The sequence below is a fragment of the Grammomys surdaster genome, unplaced genomic scaffold (assembly GCF_004785775.1).
Source record: "Grammomys surdaster isolate TR1022 unplaced genomic scaffold, NIH_TR_1.0 125977, whole genome shotgun sequence".
In the NCBI taxonomy this organism is placed as follows: Eukaryota; Metazoa; Chordata; class Mammalia; order Rodentia; family Muridae; genus Grammomys; species Grammomys surdaster.
Window position 1 is genome coordinate 1,623,467 of NW_021620793.1, and position 23,928 is coordinate 1,647,394.

The 23,928-nt window shown below is 50.8% G+C and overlaps 1 protein-coding gene across 1 annotated transcript; it reads left to right on the top strand.

Moving 5' to 3' along the window:
- The first annotated feature begins 2,457 nt into the window (after positions 1-2,457).
- Positions 2,458-22,890, top strand: Sdhb (succinate dehydrogenase complex iron sulfur subunit B). Its single transcript, XM_028754008.1, has 8 exons — positions 2,458-2,661; positions 8,903-9,036; positions 14,847-14,932; positions 16,448-16,584; positions 17,276-17,392; positions 19,761-19,862; positions 21,096-21,218; positions 22,690-22,890. Exons 1-8 carry the CDS (start codon positions 2,590-2,592, stop codon positions 22,765-22,767), a joined length of 849 nt encoding a protein of 282 aa, XP_028609841.1. The 5' UTR covers positions 2,458-2,589; the 3' UTR covers positions 22,768-22,890.
- The last annotated feature ends 1,038 nt before the right edge of the window (positions 22,891-23,928 follow it).

A 23,928-nucleotide genomic window follows, 5' to 3' on the forward strand; every position in this document is an offset into this window, starting at 1 on the left:
AGAGAGAGAGAGAGAGAGAGAACACAGAGATCTGGGATCCACCCCTTTTTTTTTTTTTTTTTTTGTTTTTCAAGATCAAGTTTCTCTGTATAGCCCTAGCTGTCCTGGAACTCACTCTATAGACCAGGACAGCCTCAAATCTGACATCTACCTGCCTCTGCCTCCCAAGTGCTAGGATTAAAAGTGTGCTGCCAACAGCACCTCTTGGCCCCTTTCCTCTTTGGACGGGTGTGGGACAGGCCCTCAGTATCCAGCCGAGGCTGAGCTGTAGCTAACAATCCTCCTCAGAGCTTCCACTGCAATCCTGAGCTGTGGAACCCAGTGTCACCATATTGTCTTTGCTCCTGGACTCAATGGCTAGCCCTGGGCGGGTTGGGGAGGGGAGAAAGAGTTCCTCAAGCAGAATTCCCACCCTAGGTTGCCCAGATTTACCACTACTCAAAGACTGTCTGGAAATGGGGACAGTTATTCCAATCCATCAGGGTGGTTGGGAGGACCAGAGGAGACTGTTGATGTAAACACATTTGCGGGTAATGAGGTGAGATTCTGCATAAACACAGGGCGCCCAGCAGTGTGTCCGATGAAAGCAATATATCACTCTCTCCATGGATGGCAACCAACCAACCAACCAACCAACCCCAAACCCTGCGGTCTCATGGCAAGGACACCCTGGCAACCTAAGTCAGAAAGAGGCCATGAAGACCTTTAAGTCCTATGGCATCTGTGCCTTTCTGGCCCCCCAAAGCTCAGGGCGGAGGTAGAGCCGCCCAGGAATTTATTATCCTTCCATAACATTGAGCTCCCCAAATCCCCATGAAGCCCAGGAATGATGTGAGCACAGGGTGTGTGGGCACACTGGCACCAAGAGCCCTTCCATAAATCAAGGTCTCACTTTTGCTGGCTGCCAGCTGCTTTTTCCAAGGTGACCTGGGCAAAGTTAAAGGGCTGCCATTCATGTAGGGGTGGCCTCTGTCTTTGACATGGTGGCTAAACTGGCTAAGGAGGCCAGTTCTCTAGAAATATTGCCTGTTGACAATCTGGAGAAGTTACAAAGAAAATGACAGTCTTCCTACAACATTGGCTGATTTGGATGGCCCCCGAAGGTCCCTTGGGTGGACTAGAAGAACCTATCCCAGTGCTCAGCCAGGCCCCCTAAGAAGCCAAGGAAACCTGGCCATCTGTTGCACAAGACAACCATACCAGTCATAGAATCTTAAATCAGCTGGCACAAGCCCTACTGATTCAGGCAAGGACACTCACTGTAAGTCACAAGTGTCTAAGGACTTGTCAAAGGTTGCATGGCCTTGAGGTAGCCCCCAGGGGTTCAGGCCTCCCCACACCCCCTTCAATGAGGCCACCTGGCAGAGAAGGCAGACTCAGGGTGAGTTCTCAGAGACTTGGCTCAATCTAGCCACTCCTCCTGTCATGGCAATTTCTCCAGTGGCTTCTAAATGAGCCAGAGAGAGGAAACTCAAGACTATAAACAGTGTCCTCCCTCTGCCAAAGGTGAGCGGAAAGAAATACAATCTTTCCTCTGGTAACAGGACCAGCAAAGTCACTGGGTGCCTCAAGAGATCAAGTGACTTGAGATACCAAGATCACACCTGTCCAAGGTGGTCACATCCCCAGTTGGGGGGGGGGGGTCTGAGAGAACCCATTAAAAGTGCCAGAAAAAGCAGCTCAGGTGACTAAGGAAACTGACAAAATCTGAGGACACAGGTCGGTTGGTAGAATGCTTGTCCAGCATGCCCTACCAAGCATGGTGGCACACAGTTGTAATCCCTGCTCTCTGCAGTTCTCTACCTGTAGGAAGATCTGAAGTTCGAGGCAGTGGACAGTCTAAGCTGTACCGCCGTGCCGTCTTTCCTATTGTCATCTTCCTACCGGCTAGAGAGGAATTAGGTGAGCGGCTGGCTCACTTACCACGGCGTCCCGGAAGATTGCTTTGGGTTTGGTTTTGTGTGTTTTGAGGCAGGGTCTCAAGTATCCCAGATGGCCTCCACCTCACTAAATAGCCGACGATGAGCTTGATCTCCTTCTGCCTCCATATGCCAATTGCTGGGATTGCAGGCATGCAACTTATGTACATATTTATGAATAAGTGGATGAGCAACACCTTTGTCATTCATCTTTGTAATCGCCTCTGTCACTCGCCAACTGTCCCAATCAGGTAGGGACTGACCGGTTCTCTAGACCCAGCACAAAACTGATCAGACAAGGGCCACAGGTGATTGGCAGACACCACTGCAAGCAGAGAGGGGTTAAAATCACAGCCACCAAGCAAAACAGGAAAGCTCCGCCCCCCTGGCCTTTGCCCCGCCCCTCCACGCTACCCTCCATCTCTCCCGCCCCTCAGACTCCAGAGGTCACCTTAGGAACCGTGGAAACCCCCCCCCCAACGGGCATGCGCCCTACTGGCCACTACTGCACATGCGCACTTCCTGTCCGTTCGCTCGCGAAACCGGAAGCTGCCTTTCACTCGTTGGCTCTTAGGAGGCTAGCGGACCTCAGGGTGAGAGGCTGGCTTCCCACCGCGGTGTTCGACGGGATGCCGGAGGGTAAGGGGTGGGGCTGACGTCAGGAGCCAAAATGGCGGCGGCGGTCGGGGTCTCCTTGAAGCGCGGCTTCCCGGCTTCGGCTCTCGGCAGAGTCGGCCTGCAGGTGAGCCCCGGAGCCGTGGTTCAGTGGGGAGCCGTGTCCGTCACCGAGGCTGCCTGGGTAGAGAGGCCTCGGAGAGGCGGAAGGAGCCCGGGTTCGGGCCTTAGGGGAGGACTTACCTGCATCCTGCTCTTGAGCATCCTTTCAGATAGCCGTCCCGCGCTACTCCATAGCTGGAGAGTCGCAGCCGGGAGGAGGTTGGAAAAGGTAACGGAAAGACAGAGGTCAGGGAGGACAAGCGAACTGGTCAAGGTCATAGGATGAGCGACCTGTTGTTGGAACCCAGAATCAAATCCTGATATTTGCACTCGACCAGCCTCTGTGAGAGGAAGGCCTGTGGGATGTCTGGATTGGGACCCGGGAGGCCAGGTCTCACCTCCAGGTTACCCTGGTCGGGATCGGAGACCGGTGAACTCTGGAGGGCAATGCACTTGACCCGCAGGGGAAGGGAGACATGGGAGAAAACGACCCAACCCCTGAAAGATGCGAACTGTGGAAGTCTGCAAGCAAGACACGGTTCCCTGAAGCATGCTTATTCAAGGGTGTGTAGCGACACTGATCTCATACCGTTGGCATGGGATGACAGGCAGAGCCTGGAGCTGCTTTTATTAATACTACTGTAGTGGCTCTGTCATAGGTCTCCCCACACGCCCTATCTCCTCGGGATCTGTAGACAGCAGAAGCATTTAGAAAGTCGAGCGAGAGAAACTGCCTCTCCTTACTTAAAGATTTACAAATACCATTCAGTCCCCCCTCTGGACTCCTGGACAGTCCTTTACAGGTGGACAACAGGAACGCCCAGAGACCTTCTTGGAGACTTAAAAACTGCGCCTCTTCATCAGCGCCCACTTTTTTAAAACTGTAGATTAGGGCAGGTTTTGTTGTGGGTTCTGTTTTTAGATTTTGTGTGTGTGTGAGATTGAGTGTGTGCTTTTATGTATAGACACCATGTGCCAGTGGAGAAGACGGAGCTGTGTTTCCTGGAACTGGAGTTACAGGTGGTTATCAGCCGCCATGTGAGTGCAGGGAACTGAACTCTGCTCCTTCCAAACTGCTAAGACAAATCTCCAGCCCATGACAGTCTTATTGTTGTTTTGGTTAGGTTTTGGCTTTTTGGACAGTGTCTTTATGCAACCTTGGCTGGCCTGGAACTCAAAGATCTTCCTGCTTTAAACTCCCAAGTGCTAGGATTAAAAGTGTGAGCCGCCGCCACCCGACCTGTGCATTTCTTTGCATGCACACCTATCATACCAGCACTCAGGCGGCTGAGGCAGCAACATCAGGAGTTTAAGGACACCCTTAGCCCATATGGAGTCCAAGGCCAACCTGGGCTACTTGGGACCCTGTCTCAACAAAAACAGTGCCTGCCAGAGCCTCAGGCTGATGTCCCAAGTATTCAGTTAATGATTCTGTTTTTGTTGTTGAGAATTTCATGCATGAGTACTGTATTTAAATAATTTCCACCCCCCCTCTCCTCCCATGCTACCCCTTCCTTTCAAACTCATGACTTCTTTAATTAATCATTGCTAAATATATACATACCCAATCTCTTAAGTGCATTTGGTGTTTCTTATGCATAAGGTGTTTAGGGCTGAGAACGTGGGATGGGACAGATAACCAGTTCATGCCAACAGGAATGGGAGAAATTTCACAAGGCCCCACCCCTAATTGAAGAGGACAGGCAGGCAATCCATGACTGCAGGAAGGGGGTGTGTCAGTTTTCTTGAGGGAGGAGCCTCCTGATAGGTTGTCCAGTTCATGGTTCCCTGTGACCTTGCTTGTCAGCCTCTTCCCACATTGCTGAGGCAGCAGTTAAGTTGTAAGAGCCCCATTGTAAGGAGTGAGTTCTCAGGCTCAGGCTGGGCTTTCTAGAATGAACTGTAGAAAAGGCTGGTTTCTGATTTCAAAGGTCGGTGTTAGGACGTCAGGAGAGGACTTTGCCCACCTTTCTGGGGCGGTAAGAGTGACGAGGCCTCCTCCCTGTGAGAAGGTATATTTGTGCTCAAAAAGTGCCATCCTGAGCTTGCTGTGGGCTGAGGGTTCTGGTTCTGAGTCTCCTGTGATTTGTGTCTCTGGACTGCAGTTCTGCGTCTGGGTGTTTTCACTATGATAGGTTGTCAGTAGCAGTTCCTTATTGCTTCATCTGGACTGTGATATCCAGGAGGGCAGATGCCTGGAATGCCCGTCTGCAACCAGAACAATACAAATACTGAGCGTGTTGAAGAGCACAGATCATTTCCCGAGCTGTGCCAGCAGTTTGGCCCACTCCTTGTGACTTAGGTACCAGGACAACCTGCCCCTTTGCAGAGGGGGAAGTGGGATCAGACTGCTTAAGAGATTCTCTAAAGAACACACAACTGGAAGGTAACAGGGCTGGATCAGAAACAAACCCACTAACACACTTCAGATACACGCCTGCCCCGTGAGTCTGTGTGGGTCTGGCTTCATGCTGCCTTTGCCTTGCTGCCTTCACCCACCTTCCCTCCTGGTATCTGGGTCATCTGTCTAGCTTCAGCACCCCTCTCTCCCAGGAAGCTAGAGGACCAACAGCAGTCTCAAATGTGGCTGGAATTCTCCATCCATTTCTGTCTGGTCATTTCTTGCCTCGCTGCAGTCATGGTCTCTGAAGTTCACTTCCTCCAGCATTGTCTAGAGACGTTCTTCCTGCGTGGCGCGTTCACTAGAGTCATAGATTGAGGTGGAGATGTATTCACAGTCTCCACTCCCTTGGGGGACTTGACCTGTAAGTTGCTGGACAGGGAGGGGGAGAGAGAGAAGGGCCCATCTCCCTGTCCACGCAGTTTCTTAGAAGCAAAAGTTTATTAGGAAAAGCTCCGAGAGCCAAGGAGATGGCTCGATCCGTGTTGGTCAGGCCTGATGACCAGAGCCCCATCCCCAGAACCCACATGAAGGCAGATGAGGGAATCTACTTCGGAGTGTCCTCTGACCTTCACATGAGCACATCCTCACCTCTGACATGCACACAATCCGAATAAATATGGTTTGGTTTTTTTTAAAAAAAGTTATAGTAGCCGGGCGGTGGTGGCGCACGCCTTTAATCCCAGCACTTGGGAGGCAGAGGCAGGCGGATTTCTGAGTTCGAGGCCAGCCTGGTCTACCGAGTGAGTTCCAGGACAGCCAGGGCTATACAGAGAAACCCTGTCACGAAAAACCAAAAAAAAAAAAAAAAAAAAAAAAAAGGTTATAGTATAGATTTAGGCACAGACATTAGGGGGGAGGAAAAAAATCCATGAGTGGACACAGACTTGTCAAGGGAGTCACTCATAGTCTTCCTAATACTGGGGGTTCAGGGCGGGCTAACAGGGCTCCTCAGGCCAGCGTGTCCCGCATGTCCATCCTGTCCTTTCTCACTTGTTTCCTGGGCCCTCTGCTAATTCTCCCTCCTTGATACATAGTTGAGTTGTTCTCCATCCACTTCATTACGCTCAGTACACAAGCAGGCTGTGACGTATGCCATCTTTCTGAAAACCACAGATCCAGGACTGGAGAGATGGCTCAGCTCTCAGGAACACAGTCCGGGTTCAGTTCCCAGCACCCATGTCCTGTCACTCACAGCCAGCTGTAATCCCAGCTTTGGCAGGCCCAGTGCCATCTTCTGACTCCCTTAGGCACCTGCACACATGGCATATACTCAGACACACATACTGCATACACATGAATAAAAATAAAACTTGCTGGTATGGTAGTACACACCTTTAATTCCAGCACTCAGCAGGCTAGGTAGTCAGACCTCTGTAAGTTTGATGCCAGCCTGGTCTTCTAGCAAGTTCCAGGATAGCCAGGGATATATATGAGACCCTGTCTGAAAACAACAAGACTAGCTGATTCCTAGCCATGAATGGTGGCACATTTGGAAGGTGGACGCAGGATTGGCAGGTTAAGGTAATTCTTGGCTACATAGTACTTTAGAGGCCAGCCTGGGCTATGTGAAGCTTCGTCTCAAATAAATATCCTCAGTCTATTTCGGTCTGACCCTGGTCCCTTTTGAAAAGTGTGCCTGATCAAGTGTCTTTGTAGGACAAATGCTTAAATAGGAGAAAGATGGCGGAGCTCCCTTGCAGGGAACCTGTCATTTCAGCCGGCCTAGGAGTCAGCTGAGGGTGGGGAGCTCTTACTGCCCTCAGAGGGTACTGCTGACTTGGCCTTCTATACTGTAGAACCATAACTGGGTGTGTAGTATAGAAGGCTTGCCACGTCGTGTTCAAGACCAGCCTGAGCTGCATAGTAAGATAAAACAACAAACAGCCAAAGCCAGGCATGGTGATGCCAACCTGTAATTGCTATGACTTGGGAGGTAAATGCAGGAGGACCAGAACTCTAGGATTCTCGGCTACGTGAGCTTGGGCCAGCATTGGTATAAAGCAGAAAAGGCTGGCCCTGTGTTCATTAGGCAGTTCCGTTTATATAGTGCTGGCTGGTAGCATAGAGCAGCGCGGGCAGATGGTGGTAGCTGGGTGCTGTGGAGTGAGGATGGAGGAGTGGCCGTGAGGGAACGGGCAGCACTGAGGCTCCTGTGAGCAGTAGGTCTGCATCTGATGTCAGTGTGCAGGATGCTACACGGTAGCTCTGCCCCATGTTTCCATCTGGACAGAATCTCAGTACTATTACAGATGCATGTGCTCTGTAATTACCTGGAGAGTCCAGAAGAGGGCGCAGGATGCATGTGTGTCATCCCCAGCACCCGCATACACGAGGCACTGTGGACCATCCCTGCTGACCCAGCATGGGGGAGCGAAGGCTGGAGGATCGGGGTTCAGGGTCATTGTCCCCACTGTCTGACTCACATGGCAGAGACTTGGTTTTGCTGAGATGCAGCTGAACAGAGCAGAACTTGTTTGTTCCCTAATTGGTGCTCATTCTTCATCTTGTTTTCTGCAGCAGATTTTTTCGGTGTGAGTTTTCGCTGAGTTTGGAAGAGGTGCTTTCTTTTTAAAAGCATGGTCTCAGCCTCCTCTGGCCTCGACTGCATAATCCAGCCTTCACCTCCCAAGTGTTGGGGTCATAGTCCTGTGCTACCATCCCCAGACCTGTGCCAGTTTGAAAATGTTACCAGGTTGGGTTTTTGGTTTGGTTTGTTTTTTTGAGACAAGGTCTCTCTGTGTAGCCCTGGCCATCCTGGAACTTGCTCTGTAGACCAGGCTGGCCTCAAACTCTGAGAATCACCTGCTTCTGCCTCCTGAGTACTGGGATTAGAGGGATATACCATTACCCTAGCTGTCATTTTTTTTTTTAAATATTTTCTATTACTCTGTTTGTATGATGAGGGAAGTGGCCCATTGCCACTGTGTGGATACTCAGTCCTGTCTGTCTGTCTTACCTGTCTTCTGGGGATGGAACTCAAGTTTTTAGGCTGCCAAAGCAAGCACTTGACCCTCTGAGCCATCTCACTGGCCACAGCATCTTGTTTTAAAAGCCAAAGTAGCTTTCTGTTTTCTTCAGATCTCATGTAATAAGTCTCCCTTTTAAGTGTCATTATCTCACGTACATACACAACACAATTTCGTCACCACCGTGGTTAAAAGTTGTATAGGCCGGTCACGCGGCACACACCTATAATCTCAGGATTTAGAAGGCTGAGGCAGGAAGACTGAAAAGTTTAAATTCAGCCTGGGCTGCATGTGAGACTCTGTCTCACTGAAGTTCCACTGCGTTCCTTGGTTCTCAGGACGAAAGGAACCCACCTTGGTGTGATCACGGTCTCACGCCAGCCTCTTGCATCCTAGCGTGCCATGTCTCCTAGATACACGTGTTCCCGCACACACACACACACCCCACACACCCTCACACCTGCTGTTCCCCCTGCCTACTAACACTCTATTCATCCGGCTCCACTTAAACCCCAGTCAGTGAAGCCCGTGACTCCTGCCCTCTCTCGGGATGCTGGCTTCACCTCCTCAGTATCCCTTCGTGTACTTTGTCATGTGGGTTCCACCTCACTGTAGGTCACCACAGATAAGTTCTGTGGGAGTGAAGGCTCTGTGTGTGTCAGAAATGAAGCTAAGTGCCGTGTCACTAGCCCCTGGACCCACAGCTGGCATATGAAGGATTAACTTCTGTTGGGTGTTGGTGACTGTGCCTTCCCAGGAAGCTGGGTCCCAGCGTGTCGTCTGTGCCCAGCGTGTCTGTACCCAGTAATGCAGTTATCACACCAGCCATGTGGGGAAGTGTCTTGCAGTTTTTAATGTTTTTCTCTTTCTTTTTTTTTTTTTTTGGCTTTTTCAAGTTCCAGGCCTGCCGAGGGGCACAGACAGCTGCTGCAGCAACTCCCAGAGTCAAAAAATTTGCCATTTACCGATGGGACCCAGACAAGACTGGAGATAAACCTCGAATGCAGACATATGAGGTGGATCTGAATAAGTAAGTGTCTGGGCCAGCCAAGCGCTTGTGAAGGAGAGGGTGGAAGGGTTTGCTAGCTCTCAGTCAGGTCTGCTTTCTGCTGTTATTTGTGGTGCCAGGGACAGAGCCTGTCAGGTCATGCCTTTCAGGTCTTAGACGTAAAATTGGTTTCCCTTAATGTTTTAGAGAATCAGATGTCTTCTGTCTTTAAGGTCAGTTAGATGTCTCTCAGTTTCTCTCTCCCTCTGGAGGCAGTCTTTTGTAGTCTAGGCTTATCTTGAGCCGAGGAAGACCTTGCATTTCTAATCTTCCTCCCTATGCCTACCCAATTCTGGGGTTACAGGCATGGCTCCTGTGAGCTGCCTACCATACCTGGTGTATGAGGTGCTGAGGTTGAGCCTGGAGCTTCATGTACTCTGTATAGGTACTAGCTAGTTGTTTTATTAAGGAAAAAATTTAAAATATTGCCAGATACTTAGAAGACAAAAGTTTTTGCAACTCAGAATTCAGTAAGATGGATGGTTGTGGCACCTTTAAACCCAGCCCGTGGGGGACAGGCAGCCAGATCTCTGCTGAGTTTGAGGCCATCCTGGTCTGCATGAGCTCCAGAACAGCCAGGGTTGCACAGCGAAACTGTCTCAAAAAAACAAAATAACAGAAACCCACCTCAGTAATATGTGGCTAAAGTTATACAATTTAAAATATATATTAGACTGTTAAAGAATTAGCTTTAATATAAGTGTAAACAGTGAATTAATCTGACAGTCATATTTCTTTACCTTATGCTAGTTCCCAGTAACCACACAGAGAAAGAAAGATTTATTTCAAGCTACACCTCAATAGCTGAGCAGTTAAATGCTCCACCTTAACCTCCTATGCTAGCTAACCCAGCTCCCTCCCAGCCCCGTCCGTGACACTTGGCCTATTATTGTTATCTGGCTCCTCGGGCTCCAAGTATGTTTTCAGGATCTCTCCAGACCCCTTACTATGGCTTTAAATCCTCCATTCTCCTCGATGATCTGAACCTCCCCCTCCCTCCCTCCCTCCTTCCCTCCCCCTCTCTTGTTCCACCCTATTCTTTATTCTGCCCAGCCATTTGGGTGATCAGCATTTATTGACAAGGCAGAGAATAAATGGTAAGAATTGTTTACACAAACTTGAGACTCTTGGTATAAGCATTACAGGGCCTTGTCTGGATTGAACAAGATGTGAGGGCAGAGAAATCGGCATTTGGATAACACAGGGGTAAACTTTATTCAATGTAGATAAACATTATGCCTTCCTGAGTTCCCTTTTAGTAAAGATAGAGTAGGCTTCCCTCAGACTGAGCCCCGGGAGCTTAGGAGGACTGAAGGCACTGGAGAGAGACTGGCCTTGAGCAGACATTTGGCCTTGAGAACAGAGACTCAGTGAGTGGCTGCAGGGTTCTGCGGTTCTCCCCCATGAGGTCAGGCCCCAACCTCACGGAGCAGAAAGACTAAATAAAACTTTGGGAAGCAGAGAACATGGCGAGTGTGGAGCCTGGAAAGACTGAAGGAAGATTCCAGACCCTGATCCTCTTCTAGTGCTTGAATCTGCCAGGTTGATCACCATCTAAAACCAGTAAAATGTGAACACTCCTCGGGAAAGCTTGCTGGGATCCAGGACTGCCGGTTACACAGAGACATGGTGCTGGAGGCAGACTGGCTAGGCATGGTAACCCGAGCCCAGGATCCCAGGACTTGGGCCTTAGAAGCATAAGGACAGGAACCCCAAGTTCATCCTCACTGAAAATTCAAGGCCAGCCAGGGCTGTGTGAGCCTGTCTCACACAGATGAGCAGCCAAAAGCAGCTGAGGCTGAGGAGCTGGCTCAGCTGGTAAAGTACTTGTGGGCCCACAGAAAATCTAAGTTTGTTTCCCAGAACACATGTGAACTGTGGGGCGTGGTTAGCTGCACCTCTTGAGACAGGCAGATCCTGGCTGGCCAGCCAGCCTGGCTCTGGTAGCCTTAGTTCCTATGAGACGCCTTGTCTCAGTAGAGCATGGTGGACAGTGCTTGAGCATCAATACCTGAGGCTGACCTTGGTTCCATGCATGCATGCACGCACGCACGCACGCATGCACGCATGCACTTGAGCATGCACACACACGTTCTTTTCAAGGGGGCTGCAGGGATGGATCAGCAGTTAAGAGCACTTAATCTTGCAGGGGATTGTAATTCAGTTCCCTACACTTGTGCCAGGCAGCTCACGACAGCCTGCAACTTCCCCTCCAGGGGATCTGATACCCTCCTCTGGCCTCTGCAGGCACCTCACACACAGACACACACACATGCACACACACAAACAGAAAAGAAAAGGAAGGAAGCAGGTTTGCAGGTAAGTAAAACAGTCGTTGGAGAATATTCCACACCAGACAGTGACAAAATGCAACTCCTTTTCTTTTTTTTTTTTTTGGTTTTTCGAGACAGGGTTTCTCTGTGTAGCCCTGGCTGTCCTGGAACTCACTCTGTACACCAGGCTGGCCTCGAACTCAGAAATCTGCCTGTCTCTGCCTCCCAAGTGCTGGGATTAAAGGCATGCGCCACCACCGCCTGGCTTCAGAGAGCACACTCTTAAGGTCTTACTCTGACCACGGTAGAAAATTTGAGCCAGGCAGTGGTGGCACACTCTGGGGCAGAGGCAGGTGGATCTCAGAGAGTTTGAGACCAGCCTGATGTACAAATCAGGTTCCAGAACAGTCAGAGGCACACAGAGAAACCTTGTCTAGAAGAATCAACAAGAGTGAATGAATGAATGAGTGTGAAAGGAGCCACAGTCGGGTAACTCACAGATCAGTGCAGAAGCCCACAACCTTGCAGACGTGAGAGTGGGCACATGCGGCTGGCTGCCAAGGAAACTCAGATCAGGTGCGTGTGGTTGAGGGCTTTTTTTCTAATGTCTTCTCTTGAGACTCTCCAGATTGAGATTACCCTGGAACAAAGAAGGTAGGGAAGGAGGTTGGAGATACAGCTCGGTGGTGAGCGGTGCTTAGCATGCAGGAGGCCCAAGCATCACAGAAACAGCATGAAGGCGGGGCCAGGCACCCTGGGTACACCTGTCATCCCAGCTATCGTACAAGTACGAGGCCAGCCTAGCAGTGCATGAGACCGTTTAATAAAATTAATGAGGCTGAGGATACAGCTCAATAGTACTCTAGTACCCGTTGGCCAGCCTTGTGTAAGGCCCTGGGCTCAAGCCCCAGTATTTTTTTTTAAAAAAAAAAAAAAGCAAAGTAAATGCAAAGAAAATATAAATAGTAAAATTAACAGAAAAGGCCAGAAATAAGGATACGTAGTGCAGCAGGGTTAGCTTCAGCCCTAGAATATAAGAAGTCAGCCTCAGTAACTGCAAGTCAAAGCCAGCCTAAGCTGTCATCAGACCCTGTCTTGAAAGAGAGAAAGAGAGAGAGAGAGGGGGTGGGGGGAGGGAGGGAGGGAAGGAAGAGGAAAGAAAGAGAAAAAAAAAGAAATAAAATAAAGGCTGGAGAGATGGCTCACAAGCATCTGTAATGGGATCTGATGCCCTCTTGTGGTGTGTCTGAAGACAGTGACAGTGTACTCACATACATAAAATAAATAATAATAAAAACCAGAAAGAAAGAGGAGACGATAGGAGAGGGAGCTGGCCTGAGGCTCAGTGCTGGGACCTGGCTTAGCACCCATGAGCCCTTGGCTCTTAGTTCTAGCGCTACAGTAAAACAGCAAGATAAAAAATCCCTCTACGCAGCAGAGGTACCAGGTCCAGACCTTGTAGAGTAGATTGTTAATGACTGTGCTGAGACATTCAGCTTCAACAATTTTGATAAAGTGAGCTAAATCCTTAAAAACTACAACTCACCGTGACTCATGTAAGATGCCTGCCAGCGCCAGGACACTCGCCGTAGCTGGACTTCGGCACTTTGTACTATTTATTACTATATGGGTGGTTTGTTTTAAGACATAATTTTAGTTTTGTGTGTGTGTGTGCGTGTGTGTGTGTGTGTGTGTGCATGCCTGCTTGTGTGTAAGTGCTGCTGGGCCAGAGAGACTTTAGCCCGCTGTAGCTGAGTCACAGGCAGTTCTGAGCTGTCCAGCTTGGGGGCTGGGAACTGAAGTCAGGTCCTCTGCAAAAACAGCATGTGCTCTTAACTGCTCAGCCAGCCTCTAGTCTGATTTATTCTCTTTTATTGTCTTTACCATATTTCATGTTACAGTTATGTATTATTTGTTTTAACTCCCAAATCAGGAGGATCCTAAGTTCAAGGCCAGCCTGGACGGCATAGTAAGACATCATCTCAACAAACAACCCACAGAGCAAACAGACAGGCAGGCTGAGGAAGTGGCTGAGTGGGAAAGTGTGCTTTGCAAGCGAGAGGGCCTAAGTCTGGAGCCCAGCATTCATGAAGAAAGCCAGGCCATGCTTCTTGCTCCTGTCACCACAGCCGCGCTAGAGTAGGGGAGCACGCACAGGAGGATCCAGACCTGGGGGGCTGACACTCAGCCTAGCTGACAAGCAGCAGCTCCAGGGTCAGCGGAAGACCCTGTCTTAAGGGACTAAGACGGAGCAGTACAGGCAGACGCTAGCCGTCCTCTGGCTTCCGCATGCATGCCTGTGTATGTGTGTAGCCTGCAGGTTTGTGACCCTGCTTTAAACTCCTGGCAGACCACGCTACCAGCCCCACCAGGTTTCCTCAAATCCTCAGATGAAACACACACACATTAACTTATTTTCTTTTTTTTTTTTTTTTTTTTAAAGATTTATTTATTTATTTTATTGATGAGTACACTGTCGCTGTCTTCAGACACACCAGAATGGGGCATCCAATCTCATTATGGATGGTTGTGAGCCACCATGTGGTTGCTGGGATTTGAACTCAAGACCTCTGGAAGGGCAGTCAGTGCTCTTAACCGCTGAGCTATCTCTCCAGCCCCCCATTAACTTATTTTCAACCTGCCTTCTTGGCTCAATTGCTGGGTGCTTCTAATCTCCCGAAGCTAGGGTGCCCTTCCCAATACCGTTAGCTCAGCACCCTAAATCCGCCCTCAGCTTTAGTTGCTACCCCAGGCCCAGTCGAGTCCACTCCACCGATCTCACATGACTGGTGGCCTTTTCTCTCTCAGACGCATGGGGAAAGTCCCTTTCCCTCTCTTCATCTCTTCGCCTTCTCCTGCGGGGACTCTTTCTTCTGCCCAGCCGTTGGCCCCTGGCATCTTTATTGATTGGTTAAGAACCAATTGGGGGCCGGGCAGTGGTGGTGCACGCCTTTAATCTCAGCACTTGGGAGGCAGAGGCAGGCAGATTTCTGAGTTTGAGGCCAGCCTGGTCTACAGAGTGAGTTCCAGGACAGCCAGGGCTACACAGAGAAACCCTGTCTCAAAAAACCAAAAAAAAAGAACCAATTGGGAAACAGGATCTTAGCATCAGAACCACCCCTTCATGTGTGCACCTGCATATACATAGGCATGTACCACACATACACACAGAATAAAGGTGGTGGTGCACACCTTCAGTCTCCACACTCAAGAGGCAGAGGCAGGCCAATCTCTTGAACTCGAGGCCAGCCTGATGTAGAGAGAGTTCTAGGATAGCCAGAGCTATTATATAGAAAAAACGTATCTGGAAAAAAAAACCAACCACACACACACACACAAACAAAAGGAATAAACACATACAACTGTTCAGTAGTTAAACCTTAAGCAAGTCAAAATAAAACTGTAGGAAAAAACCTGGTGCTGAGAGGAGGTTGAATGGGCCCTGTGTCCGGGTATCCTGAGCTGTGCAATAGCGAAGTGATGATGGCCATAATAGAACTGAGTTCTTTTCATTATCAGGTGTGGACCTATGGTGTTGGATGCTTTAATCAAGATTAAGAATGAAATTGATTCTACTTTGACCTTCCGAAGATCATGCAGAGAAGGTGAGTGGGGCTGTCATTGTCACTGGACCTGGACTTGGTCAGACTCCAGTGAGGTGTGGCTCCCACTGATGGGAGCACGCCAGCGAGCTACAGCCCTGTGAGCGAGCAGCCCTGCTCCTGAGACTAGTACAGCATCAGGGATTGCCCTGACTCAGACAGTAAGGGAATGAAGGAAGGATAGATACACAGACATGTAGGAAGCTTGGAGCAGGTAGGCCATGCTTGCTGTGATGGAGGGCAGCAGCTACACAACCCAGACCCTCAGGGTGTTATGGCACGGGGATGAGGCTAGCTAGTGCAGACGAGGGCTCTGTAGGGGAGCGGTCTCAGATGGTCCATATCTAAGAAGAAGCAACTGTGCCTGCTACACTGGTCAGTCATTCACAAGCACTCGTACTGAGACCTTGTGTGCCTCACCCCAAGGAAGACCTTGCCATTTCTACGGGTAGAAGACATTGCAGTCCTTGCACACCCAGGCCCGTGTCATGATACACACCCTCTCGGGACCCCTCCAGTCCCCACACCCTGTGTACATCAGCTTCTTGTTTGTGGGATTTGACTTCCAAAGTTTGAACTGTGATGCAAGTTCTGATTTCCCCTGGGGAGCTTTGTCTTGAGTTTCCTGTGTCCCGTGGTTCCTGTCAGCCACCACAAGCCTGGAAGCACCAGTGAGGACAGGCTAGCTAGCTGACATTTGCAGTGTGAGCTCTTGTTTAGAGGGAGGTGGGAGTTTCTGGCTGGGGTCTATCCAGCAGCCTTGTCACGGGGTGATGTGCTCCTGCCACTGAGGTGATGAGAAAACAACTTCCTTCTCTAGCGCCGTCACTTAGTCTGTGTCTGAGAATACAGAGAGAGTGGAGCACTGGGGTGCCCTGCAACTTGGTGTGAGGCCTAGGGCCAGCCAAGTCTACACAGCGAATTCTGGACTACATAGCAAGACTGTGTCTTAAAAAAAGAGGGGGGGGGAACTGCTAGTTATAATACAACAAAGGTAAAATATTTTAAAATAGGATTTTAAGTAAAAATCAAAATAATTTAATAATAATAATTAAAACAAAAAACTTAAAAGGCCCTGAAGCCTAGCTGGCTCTTGTGGCTGTGGAGCTCGTCCGACAGGCAGAGCTGTTGGGTGTCTTCACGTGAGGTAGGTAGGTGACTGTGTGGACTTCGTATGTGGGGCTGGGCCTGCTGACTAAGGCCTGCTGAGGTGCGGGGCTCTGCAAGGACATGTGATGGGCTGGAAACCAGAAGTCAGGCACAGAGGCAGTCTCCATGTCCGCTCAGCTGCCCACTAGCCCTGGAAACCCAGGATTAAACAAAGACGGAAGGGGCTAGCGGGACCTTCGGGGTCTGAGGAGATAGCTCAGAGGGTAGACTGCTTGCCTGGTTCAAGGTGAGGTCTAGGCAGGAAAGAAAAGAGAAAAGACACATCCTCTGTTAGCACAACTACTGATGTGACGAGTGTGGCCCAGGAGAAAGGATTGGAAGCCTGAGGTCACCTGATGTCTCCCTCAGGGATCTGTGGCTCTTGTGCCATGAACATCAACGGAGGCAACACTCTGGCATGCACGCGTAGGATCGACACGGACCTCAGCAAAGTCTCAAAAATTTACCCCCTTCCGCATATGTATGTGATCAAGGATCTAGTCCCTGTGAGTGTGCGGCTCTCCCGAGGTCGGGGGTGGGGCCAGCCGTGGTGTGTGGAGCAGGCTAGGCTCTCCCGAGGGCGGCGGGGGTGGGGCCAGCCCTGGTGTGTGGAACAGGCTAGGTCTGGGTGTCCTTGGCTTCTTTGGTGGACCTGATGGAACAATCATACACTCCCTGTGTTTACGGCAAGGGAATTGCACAGTATCCACAGAGGTATTAGGAGCCCACTTCCCAGATCCACACCAGCGTGCTGTGTGTGAGGTGACAGGTAGCATCATGGAGGTCAGATGGTAGGTTTGTTTGGGAATAGGGGCTTAGAATTTCAGAGTTGGAACAGCCTGAGAGAGAAAGGATTTGGCCATAGCTGCAAAGTATTTGTGTGGAATCTCAGTGGAAAGGCAGGGAGGCATGGCTTTGCTCACAGTCCCTCCCTCTGCTGCCTCGGCACCCGCCCTGGCCACAGGAGAAAGGACTGCAGGTACCATGACCTCAGCTGGTGTGGAAGAGATTTCCCAGCTCTGTGGCTAACACTGACCGTGTTCCCTTCTAGAACTTTTATTTGTCACAGCTTCTGAAGAGTTTGGTTTCTGTCCGTCATGGTGGGAAAGTGCATGGGGCCTGTGAGATAACAGGAAGCCAGCAGCTGAAGGCCCTGGCAGGGTCTGACCCCTCTCCTTTCCCTCTCCTCTCCCTCAGGATCTGAGTAACTTCTATGCACAATACAAATCCATTGAGCCTTATCTGAAGAAGAAGGATGAGTCCCAGGAGGGCAAGCAACAATATCTGCAGTCCATCGAGGACCGGGAGAAACTGGTTACTACTTAACCCTATTGTCATGGTTGGCAGGGTGCTTTCTGGGAGTCAGGGAGCAGTAGGGTAACAGTGTGCTCTGAAAGAAATTGGGGGGGTATCTGACCCGAGGGGGAGTGAGTTGCCAGGCTGTGAGTGTGGCTCAGTGGTAGAACACTTACCCAGTGTGCTCAGGGCCCTGAATCCATCGCCAGAGCTGAAGAGGGAAGGAAAAAGAGCAGCTGACCCTCCATCACCATCAGGTGGTCAGTGATTACCTGTGAAGGCCCAAAGCGGACCAAGGAGCGGGCACAGCTGAGTGCTGCCTTCAGGGCAGGTGATTACCTGTGGCAGAAGAGGAAATGTCTAAGCTGCCTGGTCTGTGGAGGCTGATGCCACAACCAAGCTGTTCTCTCTCGGGGGAGGGGAGGTTAATAACACGCACGCATGCACACGCACGTATATGCTGGCCATTCAGTCTCAACACCACTACTGCAGACAGAGGGCGGGAGGCTGGAGGTTTTGTCTGCGGCAGTGTGGTGGGGGCGGGCAGGATTGACGTAGAGCCTTGCTGTCTGTTCTAAGTGCGCTGTGTCTGACTGGCGTGGTGCTGGCCTTCTGGAGTTGCTGCTCTTGAGTCAGGACAGTTTTTCTTTTGAGGCAGGCCTATATCATAGGCTGGCCCGACTGCCTCCCCTCCACATGCCACATCCTGTATCTGTGCTGCTGGGGATCCATCCCAGGCCCGTGTGTCTGTACAGTAAGACCGTGCCAACTGAGCCCTGGCCCCAGTCCGAGGCTATAATACTTTGATGAGATAGCATCCAGCTTTCCACCGCCTTTCCTCCTCTCGGGTGGGCAAGCACACTGACTCGCCTCGTGGACCGAGCCCCTTTAATTACCTCCTTCCTTCCTGGCCCCCTAGACTCTGGCCCTAAATGCTTTACCACTGTCAGTGCGTGAGTGCCTAATGGAGCCACTCATCTTTACAGTCACAGAGAGCGTGCTGGTCCATCCTCGAGGAAGTGGTCGGTTAGTGGTGCTACGAGGCCAGTGAGCGTTTTCATGAGGACATCTCTGCCCTTCTCCATTTCTATGTCCCAGTCTTACACATTCCAGTCCAGGCTGGGCACAGCGAGGGAACATCGCCTTGAGGCAGCTTTATTAGGAAATGAAGGCCTCTGAACATAAATTCCCAATAGTAGAGGTTTCCTCATATAAACATCTATGTGGGAACCGGGCATTGTGATTCATGCCTGTAATTCTAACTCTTGGGAGTCTGAGCCAGGAGGATTCTCATGAGTTCAAGGCCAGCCTGAATTACATAGTAAGTTCCAGGCCAACCCAGGCTACAGAGTCTCAAACATAACTACACACATACACACACATGCACACACATGCACACACATGCACACACACACCAGCATGAAGCCAGAGCTGGAACTCGGTGATAGGGCCTTGCCTAGCTTGCACAGGCTCAGAACTCTGTCCTCAGCACCACATGAAACATGGCCATAAGTAACTGACATTAGTGGAGCATTTGTTTGGTTTCTTAATATGCTACATGAAACAAATACTTGAATGTAGTATAAACTACTTTTAATTTTCCATTCCTCTGTGAGTGTGTGCGTGGTGCGCACACGCACACATGTATAGCTGAGGGTGAAATCTCAGACTCGCATGAGCTTGTTGTTGATGCACCTGGACTACATCAGGTTCCTGCCACGTGTGCTATGAAGCCATCCCGCTACTGTTGCATAATGACAGTGTGGCTGACTTTGTACCACAAATCCAGTCAAGGCAGTCAGCTGTCTTCCTCCATCGGGTCTTCAGCTGCAGTGTTGGGTGTCCTGTCTCCATCGGCTGCCCCTGTTCGAGCAGACCCCTCTGGGTGGCTTAGCAGGCACAGAGAGGGCTTGAGGCCGTGTGACAAGTGTAGGACAGGGTGCCAGCGGCACGTGGGGCTCAGGCGACCTAGTTGACCTCTCCTTCCTCCCTAGAGTTCAAGGGTCAGAGTGTGAGACATGAAGGGCAGCTTAGGGTGCTTCTGAGGCCCCACGGGAAACTTGAGGACTGCCCAGCTTGACAGACACTGGACAGACTGCCAAGGAACCAGTGCCCCTCACTACAGACTGCACCCCAGTTGGGAACTTCTCATTTATGGCTCTTAGGTCCATGGGGGTGGTTATTGATTCTCCAATCTGCATGCATTGTTGTTGGACTTAAGGCCCTGGTTTCTGATCCAGAAAAGGTTTGCATTTCATTACAAGATCTTATGATCTATTACACTACCACAAACCACCCTTGGCATTTCACCAAGAAAGCACACAGGTGGGCTGGCCCTCTGCCATGTGCTGGCACCTAGTCTTTGACTTCCTTTCTCTCCACACAGGATGGATTGTATGAATGCATCCTGTGTGCCTGCTGCAGCACCAGCTGCCCCAGCTACTGGTGGAACGGAGACAAGTACCTGGGGCCTGCAGTTCTCATGCAGGTGCGTTCTCCCCTGCCTCAAACAGCCAGAAGTCCTAGAAGATAGTGGCCTGCTAGGGTTAGTCACCTGCAGAGGATGCTGCCCGGTGCCATGCAGTACACTGGGGAATCCACCTCACTGGGCTCGTGGAGCTCTCAGAGAACCTGAAACTTCACCTGGCCATGCCTTTGTAGTGGGGAGGGCCACCCCAAAGGGAGGAACCCAGTGCGAGCTGGATCCCTGAACTGTGGGCTGTATGCATGGGAGAGGCGTCTTGAGGGGCAGTTGCTCATCGGAAGGCAGGAAGTTGGGCTGGGGGCTGCTTCGAAAGAAAGAATTTTGTCATTGCCTGTCACATGTGTACAGCTCAGTGCAAAGAAAGTGTCCATTCTGCTTTTCAGATTTGTGGTCAGTGCTTTTCAGAGACTGTGAGGCAACTCAAGATAACTTTATGTTTCTCCTTTTCCAGTAAAAAGGAAGTTACTGGCTGTGTGACCACACAGTAATGTCAGTCTTGCCGTGTGCATTCAGGTGTGCTCACACATGCCGCTTGCCCCCCAGGATCTGAGTTGTTGGGAACTACACAGGTCTCAGTAACACAGCTGGGGCCTGGGGCCAGTCCAGGGCCTGTGTAAACTACTGTGAGTGTGCTGGTCTCAGGACGTGTGATGACTGACAGAAAGTAGGCAAACTGTCTATGACGGTATCAGAGCTCATGCCTACAATCCCTTGCACTTGGGAGGTGGAGGCAGGAAGATTATGAGTTCAGGGCCAGGCCTTGCTACAGACCTAACCTTAAAATAACAAAGAAGCCAGGCATGGCAGTGTGTCCCTGTAACTTCTGCATCCAGGAGTCAGAGGGAGGCAGATCTCTGAGTTCCAGGCCAGCTAGGGCTATGCAGTGAGACCTGTCTCAAAGCATCCACGTATGCAGTGGATACTTTGCATATCCAGTGGCTGGTCCTCACATAGGCTTGTACTGTAAGGAGGAAGAAGATCATTTGGCACAGTCCACCCTCCCTAATTAGAACCTGGAACAACATGAAAAGGGCTGATGCCCAGGACCATATAGTTAAGCACCGAGGTGCCAAGCACAGGGTGGATCAAAGGCTCGTGATGATCGTGGACACACGGGGTTAAGAAAGGGCCTGGGCCTTCCTGCAAGGCAAGAACTCCAGAGCACTGGCAGGCTTCCGCCCTGCCGAGCCTGGCCAGGCCAGCCCCTGACTCGGCTAACACGCCCTGCTCTCCCAGGCCTATCGCTGGATGGTCGACTCCAGAGACGATTTCACAGAGGAGCGCCTGGCCAAGCTGCAGGACCCCTTCTCTCTCTACCGCTGCCACACCATCATGAACTGCACACAGACCTGCCCCAAGGTACGGCAGGGTGGCCGGGCCGCCTGAGACCAGTGCCTCCTGTCTCAGTTGGGGCTTGGTATGGCTCTCAGTCACAGACTCCACCAGATCCCAAGAGGGCAGGCCTTACTTGTAGGTCCACAGAGATGGAAGGGACAACAGTGTCTCCAGGACCCACAGGTAAGTGATGGAACCTGTGGTCAGCCTGACTGCAGGAACCAGAAGCCAACACTGTGGGAGCAGGTGTCCCTGGGAGTCAGGGTCCCTCAGCTTGTGCCACAGCTCTGGCTCCTGATGTGCTTCAGCCAGTGTAGCAGGAGTCTGCTCTGCAGAGCTGCCGGGGGCTCAGGGCTTCAGCCTCTCCAGTGCTCACCCTCTCCTCATTTCTTTTGTTGTTGTGTTCTGTTTGAGACAGGATGTCTCTACATAGCCCTGGCTGTCCTGGAACTCACTCTGTAGACCAGGCTGGCCTTGAATTCAGCCTGTCTCTGCTGCCTAAGCACTGCACCACCATGGCCCGGCTCCCATTCCTGAGAGAGAACTACTCTTAAGCCATCTATGGGTTGGCTGCCTTCTGATCTGGTGCCAACCGTGGACATGTCAGCCTTGGCCACTGGGCAAGAACTTGAGGAATGACCCTGACTGCCCTTCAGGCAGGAACTGGGCAGCAAGATAGGAAGCGATAGGGTAGCCACTTAACAGGGTAAAGAGACTTCCAGCATGTCTTAGAGACCTTTGCCAGAAGGGCCCAGCCTCTCAGCAAGTCTTCAAGTCCTGCATCAGGACAGGCTAGGGCTGCACAGGAGAATGTGGCTCTACCCTGTGAAGCCAGTCATGCAGCACACAGGTGTACTATGTCCACCCCGCCTTCCCTGTGCCATACCCCTCTGTGCCTTCACCTTGTGTACCTGGGAGACCACTCTGTATAGCTATGTGAAGACTCTGTCCTGTCTTGGGTATTTTCTCTGTAATACTTTAGTTTCTGAGTTACTCTTCTAAATGAGAGGCCTCCCCCAACTTGAGTTAAGTCCAGTCTTGCCACATACCTGTCATTTCCCGCCCAGCATTTGCAAGGCTGGCCCTGACTAGGATATGTATTGATCTTGCAAACAAGTCACAGCTGCAGGGCCATGCTGCAGCCGGGGCTGGTGGTGTTGGCCAGTCAGACACAGGATATGAAGCAGTCTCAGGGATGTTTCTTACAGTTCTTTTGAGAGTATGTAGTCTCTGCCATCTCTGATTTACTGAAAGCAGTAACGGTGTCTGGTGAATCCTGACCTTGACCTAGAGGAAAATCTACACTGGGTGTCTTGAGCTGTCAGATGCTGCCCGCCATGACATTAGCATAGGACAGTCCTGCAGCAGGGCTGCCCTTTCCTAGCTCATTGGCTTTTGAGGGGTTGGATCTGCACACTACCCTCCTGGGAAGGGGCTCGGCTGCCTCTGTTCCCTCCCATCACGTCTGGTACTGAAACTCTTCCCTTCCCTCCAGGGTCTGAATCCAGGGAAAGCGATTGCCGAAATCAAGAAGATGATGGCGACCTACAAAGAGAAGAGGGCATTGGCTTAACTCTGTCCATGCTGAGTGTCAGCTCTGGCGTGAATCCCTTCAAGCACCCGGGTTCTCCCTGAGTGTGGCATATGTAATAAACATTTAAGAAATAAATAGGTTTTACCCTACAATATTACCAAATCCAACCTGAGCCAAGTCCTGGCCGCCAAGGACTGTGGAGGCAGCAGGGAATCCTTGTCCTTGATGAAGTAGACAGAGCTCCAGACCTGAGCCCTGATGAGGCTTGCTGACACAGGGCTGGAGCGTGTCCCCAGCATCACACACACCTTGCCCTTCTGTGAGCTAGAACTTGTAACCATTTCCTCACCTGCCACGTAGTCCCTGTCTCCACGATATTAGATAGCAGCCGTGTGCAAAAGCTATTTGCAGTCTTTAAGTCTACATACTAGTCAGCGTCTCCACACCTGGGAAGCCAAGTCTGAGATGCTTCCAGCTCATAGCGGTGACTGTGGAAGTGAGGTTTGAGATGCTTCCAGCTCACAGCAGTGACCCTAACCAGCTGCAAGCTCATAGGCTCCACAGTTTTCTCAAGACCTTGCAAAGCAAAGCTGCATTCCCCGCTGCAGCTGCATGCCCTGGCCCCGCTTCTTACACACAGATAGTAATGCTGGGCCAGCAGTACACAATGGGAAGCATACCAGCTGAGACAGAGGAAGTTGAGGCTAGCCTGGGCTACAAAGCAAGTTCCAGGCCAGTCTGAGCTACACAGTGAAATCAGATCTAAGGAGAAAATAGGGAAAAATGAAAGGGCTCCTGTCTTGCATTCTGCCTTTATTTCCTGAATGTTTGACCTATCTAAAAGTCCCTCCAAGCCAGGCGTAAGTGACAGTAGTGGGTGCTGCCCAGTGTGTAGGTGAGCAGGAGTGTGTGGCATTACCCTCCACCCCTGCATTTGCAGCCACTGAGTAACAGATTTAACCATTCCAGCGTTAGAACTTATGGGTGCCACTCTTGCTTCACTAACTTTCTGCACTGACAGACCCGTCTAGAGGTCAAAATGGAGTCACTCATGTCAAAGTTGCACATCTACCAGATGGTCCCCTGACCTGAGTAGACCAGAGAGAAAACAGGCCTGACACAGTGATCACCTGGTGTTTGCCATCGCTGTGTCCTGGTCATGCCCACAAGAACATAACTGAGATGATCCAACAGAGACGG

Bases quoted from the DNA above. Each gene is read 5' to 3' on its own strand.
- Sdhb (XM_028754008.1), top strand. From the start codon at position 2,590: ATGGCGGCGGCGGTCGGGGTCTCCTTGAAGCGCGGCTTCCCGGCTTCG. The intron at 9,037-14,846 runs GTAAGTGTCTGG...TTTCATTATCAG, and splicing joins TATGAGGTGGATCTGAATAA to GTGTGGACCTATGGTGTTGG. The intron at 17,393-19,760 runs GTTACTACTTAA...CTCTCCACACAG, and splicing joins TCGAGGACCGGGAGAAACTG to GATGGATTGTATGAATGCAT.